The sequence below is a fragment of the Erinaceus europaeus genome, chromosome 14, assembly GCF_950295315.1.
Source record: "Erinaceus europaeus chromosome 14, mEriEur2.1, whole genome shotgun sequence".
In the NCBI taxonomy this organism is placed as follows: domain Eukaryota; kingdom Metazoa; phylum Chordata; class Mammalia; order Eulipotyphla; family Erinaceidae; genus Erinaceus; species Erinaceus europaeus.
Window position 1 is genome coordinate 43,527,298 of NC_080175.1, and position 9,356 is coordinate 43,536,653.

At 50.3% G+C, this 9,356-nt stretch overlaps 1 protein-coding gene across 4 annotated transcripts in view; it reads left to right on the forward strand.

Annotated features, from left to right (window-relative positions):
• The window catches only part of MYT1 (myelin transcription factor 1), a 77,088-nt gene extending 73,971 nt beyond the window's left edge, over positions 1-3,117 (forward strand). For all 4 annotated transcript variants that reach the window (XM_060171675.1, XM_060171677.1, XM_060171678.1 and 1 more), the window contains one exon: positions 1,374-3,117. In XM_060171675.1, the coding sequence (XP_060027658.1) occupies positions 1,374-1,514 (141 nt within the window). In that variant the 3' untranslated portion in view covers positions 1,515-3,117. The remainder of the gene's footprint in view (positions 1-1,373) is intronic.
• The last annotated feature ends 6,239 nt before the right edge of the window (positions 3,118-9,356 follow it).

Genomic DNA, 9,356 nt, shown 5'->3' on the forward strand with positions numbered 1-9,356 from the left:
CTTGGGGAGGGGCCCTCTGGCCATGCACCCTCACTTTCTGTGGGAATTCTCTGCCCACATGGTGCAGTGGAGACTGTTTCTATGGCAACTCTGCCTCCTAGGGGTCTGCAACCAAATGCTGGTGCCTGAGGGCACACACAGCCAGACTCTCACCCATAGCCATGCACAAGGGCCTAGGTTTGAGCTCCTGGCAGCCCTGTGGGAGCACTTGCAGGAAGAAATTTTATGAAGGTTGTGGTGGTGGCTTAGTGTCTTTCCCTCTCTATGTTTCTGCCTTTTGATACTTCTCTGTCTCTCACATTCTATCTTAAAAGAGAGGGGGGTGGGTGGGAGGGAGAAGATGTGTACCAGGCAGTGGCACACCTGGTTGAGTTCACATGTTACCATGTACAGGGATCCAGGTTCAAACCTCCAGGCCCAACCTGCAGGGGGAAAGCTTCATTAGCAGTAAGGCAGTGCTGCAGGTGTTCTCTCTCCCTCTTTATCTCTCCTTTATATTTCTCTCCGTTCTATCAAATATATATGTGTGTGTGTGTGTGTATATATATATATATATATACATACACACACATAAGAGCTATTTATTTATTGCCACCTTGGTTATTGCTGAGGTTTGGTGCTGCATAATGAATCAATGCTCTTTGCAGCCATTTTTCCTTCCTATCTCTGTCTTTTTTAATCTTTTAATTTTATTTATTTAGTGGATAGAGAGAGCCAGAAGTCAAGAGGAAGGGGGAGACAGAGAGGAAGAGAGACAGAGAGACACCTGCAGCACTGCTTCACCACTTGCAAAGCTCTCCCCCTGCAGGTGGAGACTGGGGCTTGAACCCAGGTCCTTGAGCATTGCAACATGTGCTCTCAACCAGGTGCGCCACCACTCAGCCCCCCATCTCTCTCTTTATTGGACAGGATAGAGAGAAATTGAGAGGGGGTCAGGGAGATAGAGAGGAAGAGAGACAGGGAGACACCTGCAGTACCTGCTTAACTGCTTGTGAAGCCTCCCCCCCCCACAGTTATGGAGTGGGGACTTGAACCTGGGACCTTGTTCATGGTAATGCACACTGCTTGGCTCCCAAGTTTTATTTTGTTTTTGTTTTTAAAGAAAAAGAATCCACCAGGAGTGGTAGTTGTGCAAGCACAGATTACCCCCCCCCCCCAATGATAACCCTGGTGGCAGAAAAGAGAGAGAGAAAGAAAAAAAAAAGCAACAAATCCAAAGCGTGTGGTTGTCTCAGTGACGGGTGGAGTGCTTCCTCACATGGGTGTGGATAGGGAGATGAGAGGGCAGACATATCTACACTAGCCTTGTTGTTTCTGAAACCCCTGAGTCAGGTTGTGTGGATGGGGGCCCCCTAACTGTCTCTGTTCCCCAGGAGCCAATATGTGAGCAGAATTTCGACGCCTACGTGAGCACCCTCACTGACATGTACTCCAACCAGGAGTGCTACCAGAACCCTGAGAACAAAGACCTCCTGGAGAGCATCAAGCAGGCTGTGAGGGGCATCCAGGTGTAGGCTTGGCCCTGGTGGGGTTCCCAGGGCCCCTCAACTCAGCTCCACCGTTTACCTCTCTGGCTCTGCCCTTCCTGAGGAGAGACACCTCACAACAACTTCTGGTTGGCAGCCTTGGGAAGGAGGGGTGAGCGGCCCCCTCAGAAGTGCTTGCTGAGTGAGTGTGTGTATGTGTGTATGTGTGTGTGTGTGTTGGGTACGGGGGGGAGCACGGAGTGTTACAAAGCAATTTATATTTTTGTTTTCTGAAAGAAAACTGAAGAGCATCTCAAAGTTTCCAGCGGGAGCTCATGGACTAGGTTCTCAGGGAAGTTTTGGAGTTTGAACCACAGTATTCCTTTGTCTGTCAAGGCTGGAGAGCAGCTGGGTGTGGGGGTGCAGGGACATGGCATCCCCCGAACCTCCGTCGGGGCCATGTGTCTGCTCTGTGAGGCCCACGTGGCAAATGTGTCTTCTGTTTTCATTTGATTCAGTTTTGTGTTGAGGGTGGAAAGCAGTGCTGTTGGAGGCTGAGTGAGAGCAGGCCCATGGTCCTGCTTCCTCCTGGGGCTGAGGTCTCCTGCTCTCAGCGTCAACCCAGGAGTGGGACAACACCCCACCCCCAACTGCCACATACCCCAGAGTGGGGCTGAGCTGGACCCAGGTGGGGACAGCATGGGTGAGGTCAGGAGCTGAACCCCTCACTGGAGGCCACTTCCTTTTTTGTCCATTCCAGATATGGAAAAAAAAAAAAGCAAATTTCTCTTGTCCTGTGTTCAAAACACGGTGTTCCTAATGTGTAAATAGAGTCCAAATTGATTGTATCTGCCATTCCAAGTTAGTATTTAAAAGTAGAGAAATTGCACTTCCTGGAAGAAGAAGACAAATCCTTTTTTTAAAAAAAGTAGTTAGTTTGATTCTCCTGTAAAGTATTTAATTTTTGTCCGAAGATGTGAGTATTTATATCTGCCACCCCTTATGTTAATGTCTGCTATTTATTTCACATTTTAATTTATTGATTTTATACTATGTCAGTGGGACGCCACTGCGAGGCATCACGAGAAGGGGAAAGAATGGAATCAAAGCAAAATTATTTGACTACAGGCCTGGCCACAGGGGAGAAAAAAAAAAAAGAAGAACTTGCTGTAACTTCCAGTTATAATTTTGATGCGACCAAGTTATTTTTCATATATTTTGTTATTTATTCTTTTAAGAATAGACTTTTTTAAAGAAGTATTTTGTAACCGAGGACTTTTGATAATTTGGGGATGAGCTCACTGTTGATGGTCTGATGGAGAGAGAGAGAGACTTTTGCCGGTTTTCTTTCTTGCCTTTCTGTTCCCCTTGGTTGGAGGGCTGGCCTGCAGCCCATGGAGTTGCGTCTGTGTTATTTATTGCCGTGAGGGGACACGTGTGTGCCCTGGTGTGTTGCTTGTGTTGCGCCTGTGTGCCGGTTCTCTGCGGCTGAGTCCTATAGCTGTGAGGGAGAGGTGCCCCCGGCTCCCCGCTCCCCTGACAGCTTCAATACTGTGACCCTCCTTCCTCAGGAAATGCGTTGAGCCCACAGCACAGCACTTCACGGTGTGTCCGCAGGGTGATTTCCTAATAAAAGTCCACTGTGACTGTGCCTGGGAGCCATGTGTGTTGTCATGTCGCTGTCTCTGTCCCTGAGCTCCAGGGAGTTCACTCTGGGATGTGCTCACACCCTCCTGGAGTGGGGGTGGGGTAGCACTTGGGGACCCACACATCTCCACTGAGGGGCCACCTGAGGTGTAGTTTCAGGATGTGCGCTCATGGTGTCCTGGCTCTGCCCACACAGTCACTTTTGTCTCAGGAGCAGGGAGAAGTCCGGGGCTGGAAGATAGCCTGGTAGAGTGCATACTTGGCCATAGGAGAGAGACCCTGGGTTCAAGTCCCTGGCCCCACAGCATCATGGGAATATCATGAGCAGCACTGTCATTACTATCTAATATTCCCCCCTTACCTCTCAAGTACTCTCTGTCTCTATCCAATAAATAAAATAAATTTAAAAAAGGGCTGGGAAACAGCATAATGGTTCTGCAAAAGACTTTCCTGCCTGAGGTTCTGAGGTCCCAGGTTCAATCCCCAACACCACCATAAGCCAGAGCTGAGCAGTGCTCTGGTCTCTCTCTGTACCTATCTCATCATTAAAATAAATGAAGTAACTATTTAAAAATAACTGAGGATAAATCTTTCTGCTGGGGTTCTTAGGCTGGGGTGTGGAAGGGGGGCTGCTCTGAGGGAGCTGCTTCTGGAGCCATGGTATTGCCCATGTGCTAAGGTTTGAACCAGGGCTATGAGCAAGGCAAGGCAGGTGTCCCACCCAGTGAGATATCTGTCTGACCAACCCCCTAGAGATATTCTGAAACCTCTTTTTGGGCCACTCCTCTGCTGGAGTGCCACCCCAGTGTCCCCCCCCCCCATCATCCACCCCCCCCCCGGAGGATCCAGAGCCCCAAGGATAAACTCCCGGAGTCAAGGAGCAAGGCTGGGAGAGTGCCAGGGTCTTAGAGGCGTGAAGCAACCCTCTCAGTGGGACCTGCAATAGTGGGGAGCCTCTACCCTGCATGCCTGTCTCCCATGCTCATGCCGTCCCCTCCTTAGGTGTGCCCTTCCCTGCACCCCACCAGTCTCAGGGCAAACATGGCCTCCCCAGAAATTGTTCTTTTGCTTGTTTTGTTCCATTTCCATGCCCAGGCCCCTCATCCTCTCTGTGCAGGGAGTCCCCAGGCCACCCCCAAGCCTGCCCCTCCTGATTCTAGCACCTTCTGGGGCTCCCCCTGGCTGAGAGAGAGCTCACCTAGTAGAGCACATTCAAGTCTCTGGGCTCAAGCCCTGGTGCCACGTGGAAGACACACAGAAAGCCAGTTATGCCCTACCCCCTACTGGGACCCCCTATCATACCACTCACCCACCAGCAGGGATCTGATCTTTCCTCAGGATCTGTCAAAACAGCAGCAAAGGCCCAGCTCTAGGTGCTGGTAAAGATGAGTAACCCAGGATTCCTATTAAAAAATAATTATATATATTTTTTGGGGGGCAACTGGTGGTGCACTTGATTAAGCACACACATTACCATGCACAAGGACCCCGGTTCGAGCCCTCACTCCCCACTTGTGGTGGGAGAAGCGTCACGATGTGCAGAGCAGTGTTGCCGTCGTCTCTCTGTCTCTTCCACCCTCTTTATCTCCCTTCTCTTTCAATTTCTCTTTCTTATCAAGTTAAATAAAATTAAGTTAAAAATATTTACATCTATAAAAATGCTCTATTTTTTATTTACTGGATAGAGACAAATCGAGAGAGAAGGGGGAGAGAAGAGAAAGAGGGAGAGGGAGAGAGGGAGAGAGAGAGGGAGAGATAGAGAAAGAGAGAGGGACCAGAGACCAGCAGCCCTGCTCCACCGCTCATGAAGCTTTCCCTCTGCACCAGGGACTTGAACCTGGGTCCTTGTGCATGGTAATGTGCGCTCAACTGGGTATGTCACCACCTGGCTCCCAGAATTTTATATTCTTATAACTATTCTGTTTTTCCTTCCTTTGTTGCCAGGGCCTAGTTGGGGCTCTGTGATACTCCCAGCAACAAATTTTTTTTTTTTTTTTTTTTTGGTGAAAGGCAGAGAGGGAGGCTCAGTTGCACATGTGGCAACTGACCATAGCAAAAACCTATGGGGAAGTAGGGGAGGAGGCAGAGAGGAACTTGGGGTGCTGGTGTATGATGGTGGAAATGGCCTTGGGGGTGAGATTGTTGTCTAGGAACCCACCACAGGGAGATGAAAAATTGTACCTGTGTGTCAACAACTACACTGTCATCCATTAACCTCCCAATAAAATGTTTTCTTAAAGGAGGCTTAGCCCTGCCTGTTGGAGCAGAGAGGTCACTACTGTGGAAATGTAGGAGTAAGTGGGGCAAAGAGGCTTTGAATGTCTGAGCATGGATGGGGTTCCAACGGCACTTTCCTGTCTCACCGTGTCAGGGTCCCCTAGACGCTGTCCTGTAGGGGAGCTGCCCGGGCCTGGAAGGGGTAATGGCTCCTTGAGGGTCCATGCACACAGGGAGGATGGGGGGAAGGCTGTAGCAGGGCCCTCTTGGAGGTCCCTGAATGGAATGTGGGGATGGGAAACTGCCCCTGCTTCTTTGGGACTCACTGCTCCCCATTTGTAGACCAGTCATTGACAGCCACAGGGCCTCAGCAAAGAAGGACACCTGGACAGGGGCCCCCAGGCCACTGTATGACCTGAGCTGTTCTCAGGACCTGGCATTTTCCCACTGCACCCCAGCACCCCAGCATTGCAGCAGGGGGATGGGGGTCTGATCTGACTGAGAGCCACCTCTGAGGCATCAATAACTCCCATGAGGAAGTGCCTGAAGGCCTCTGGCTCCACAGCAACTGCACCCCCCACCCCCAACCAACTAGCCTGCACACAGGGACATGTCCCCATACCAGGTGACAGAGAAGACAAGACAAGGCTTGGCCTATATTCAGGGGCTCTGTGGAGCTGTAGCCCCCACTCTCCCAGTACAGAGCTCAGCCTGGCAATATCCCTGAGGACACTCCTGAGGGACAGTGTGAGGGATGTCACCCCAGCAGCAGAAGGGACAAGTCCTCTGGGCCTTTGTTTGACTGGGGAGGAGACTGGCCAGTTAGGAGGTTGTTCCCTCAGGACCAGAAGGGAACAGACTGGAAATGGAGATGGGAGCCCTGAGGCAGGTAAGTGGCCTGCCTCCCTTCCCTCCATTCCTTCTGCCTCCTTTCTTGAGGCCTCCGCTCAGGCCTCTCTGCACTGTGTTCTCTTCTCAGCCCTCTTTCCTTCCTTGCAGCCCCACTCCTTTTCTCTCTATCTTCCCAGGTCTTCATGCCTGGATACTTCTCTTCCCTTCCCCTCTGAGCAAAGCCTCCATGTCTATTTTCATCCTGGGTGAGATGGAACTGAGTATAGGCCTGATAGGACATGAGGTCAGTCCAGTGACCTGGCAGGGGCCTGTCTATCTCAAATCTCTATAGCAACACCTCTGGGAAAAAAACAGGCCTTGAATTTCTATTTCTGGTAGTCTGGAGTCAGCCTCCTTGGAAGGAACAAGAATCAGAGGTGGGAGAGGTGGGAGAGGTGGGAGAGGTGGGAGAGAGGTTCTCAGTGCTCAGTACTCCATGACCTCCACCAGAGTCCATGAGGATCAGACTCATGACATCAAGGACCAGAGGGGCAACTAGCCTGACTACCTGCTGCACAACTGAGCCAGACATGGGGTTCACTTCTCCAGAGATGCCCCTTCAGGGCTGCAGCCTGCCCTGGGCTTCCTGACTCTCTGAGAACATACTTAGCCAGTGCCAGGTTCTCAGCTCAGCAACAGGGATAGGGGAGGCAGTACAGTAATTCTACAAAGTACTCTCATATCTGAAGTTTCTGAAGTCCCAGGTTCAGTCCCCAAAAACACCACAAGCCAAGGCTCAGCAATGTTCTGGCAAAACAAATAAATCAACAAGACATAGTGTCTGCTAGTAAGTCAGTCTCCACTTAGTAAGTTAGTCAAGTCGACTGTGAGCAGCATCCACAGGGGTGTCACAGCACCTGGGGTGCAGGGAGAAGGAGGGACAGCCCTCAGGGACAGCTGAGGCCTCTGGGAATGGGGGGGTCCTTGGAATGGGGACTACAGCAGTAAGTTTACAGATACTTCTTTCCCATCCTCAAAAAGGGGACATATATTACTCTCAGCATCACTGGAGAAGAAAGTAAGAGGTACTACTGATAAAAGTGAAACAGGACTTGAAGACATACCTAGTGAGGTAAGCCAAATGGAGAAGGACAAATACCAAGGGATCTCTATTTTATTTTAGGATTCCCAACACAGTCATTTTAAAATTTGTGTAGAGAATGGAAGAAAGTATTTGCTTACTGAAGCCGGGGTGGGGGAGAAAACCTGGATCTACTCAGGCTTGGCAGACTGCTGTTACAAAGTGCATTGTATTCCACAATAGAAAGATGACAGTGACCATGGAGTTGTTGTGTTCCAGTATTGCAAGTGCCTTAGACCAGCCTTTCCAGTCTTCCCAAGAAGACATGCCCCAAGTATGGAAGAGGCATCATAAGGACCTAATTGAGTGTCAACTTGTGGACTGAAACTCAGCAGGGACTCTCGCAAAGTCTGACCAAGTTGGAGCAGATGGTCCACAATCACTGTCATCTTTCTATTGTGGAATACAATGCACTTTGTAACAGCAGCCTGCCGACCCTGAACAGATACAGGTTTTCTCCCCTACCCCGGCTTCAGTAAGCAAATACTTTCTTCTGCTTTCTACACAAAATTTAAAATGACTGTATTGGGGGAGTCAGGCGGTAGCGCAGCGGGTTAAGCGCACATGGTGCAAAGTGCAAGAACCGGCATAAGGATCCTGGTTTGAGCCCCAGGCTCCCCACCTGCAGGGGAGTCTCTTCACAGGCGGTGAAGCAGGTCTGCAGGTGTCTGTCTTACTCTCTCTCTCTCTGTCTCCCCCTCCTCTCTCTGTTTCTCACTGTCCTATTTAACAACGACAATATCAATAACAACAACAATAACACCAATGAAAAATAACAATGGAAAATAAATACATAAATATAAAAAAATTGACTGTGTTGGGAATCATAAAATATAATAGATTAGAAAGTGTCAAAGTAACAAGAGACCAGTGGACTTCCAAATGAATCGGAATTAATAGAAGACTCTTTTTAAATAAATCCACTCTGACTGGAACTGCACCCATGATCAGCTCACCATACATATCAATAACCTGGTTAATTCTGGCCATCCAGTATTGCCAGATCTCCCAGATCCAGCATGTGCTTATCGTAGAAGACTCGGAATTGAGGAGGCATCCAGAAGGCTAGAGCATGGATACCCAGACCCCGTACCTGGGGAGGAACAGGTGCCTCCCTTGATCTGCTGTCGGTGCCGATCACTCACCTTGCCCTGTACCCACACCTTCCCAGCCTCACAACTCCACCGTCCCTGCCATGGATGGCAGAGGGCACGTCTCTCCGTCACAGCCCTCCATTGGCTCTTCCCTCATTTCTGTCCTGGCCATAGGGACAGTCACCTCCCTGGGTAGCTAGTATCCCCCAGTCTATCCTGCAAACCCCACCAAGCAGAGCTGGACCTGAGCCTGTGACACCTTGGGGGGCCAGCACAAGTGACCAGAGCTACAGGGCCACCATACTTCCAGTTGGGTCAGCAGCTGTTGGGGGGATTGGAGACAGGCCTGCTGGTCTACCCACACTAGACCCCTGAGAGCAGGCTTGCAGCAGGCACAGCCAGGGTGAGAGGTGGGGCTGGACTGCCCACCCAGAGCACTTTCCAGAAGCTGTATTAGGAGCAGAGCGAGCCTCAGGCCCCTCCTGGTGAACACAAGCAGGACAGGCATCCTTCTGGGCTTCCCAGGTTCAGGGTGGTATCTGAATGAGGACAGTGATATGAGTGCAGAGTGTGCTGACTGCCCTCCTCCTGGGCTTGCAGTTGTATGCCCAGAGGCAGAAGTGATGTGTGGCCATCTCCTTCCAAGAAGACAAAGGAGCTGCCGCAAACCACAGCCCTTGGTTTGATGACCAGGCCAGGCTTGCACCTGCTGCAGCCTCTGCAGAGCCTCCAGGGTGCCAGCAGGAGGCACCACACACAGCCACAGAGTCAATACCCAACAATGACTGAGACCTGCTCCCGGTCAGAAACTAAGCTGTCTGCTCCAATGTAAAGGTGGATCTGGTGTTTTTGATGAAGCTTTTTGGTTTGTAGAATGCTAATAAACTGCTTTGTCATTTAAAATATGTATTTATTTATTTTTATCAGAGAGAGTATGTGATGGAGAAAGATGAGACCAGA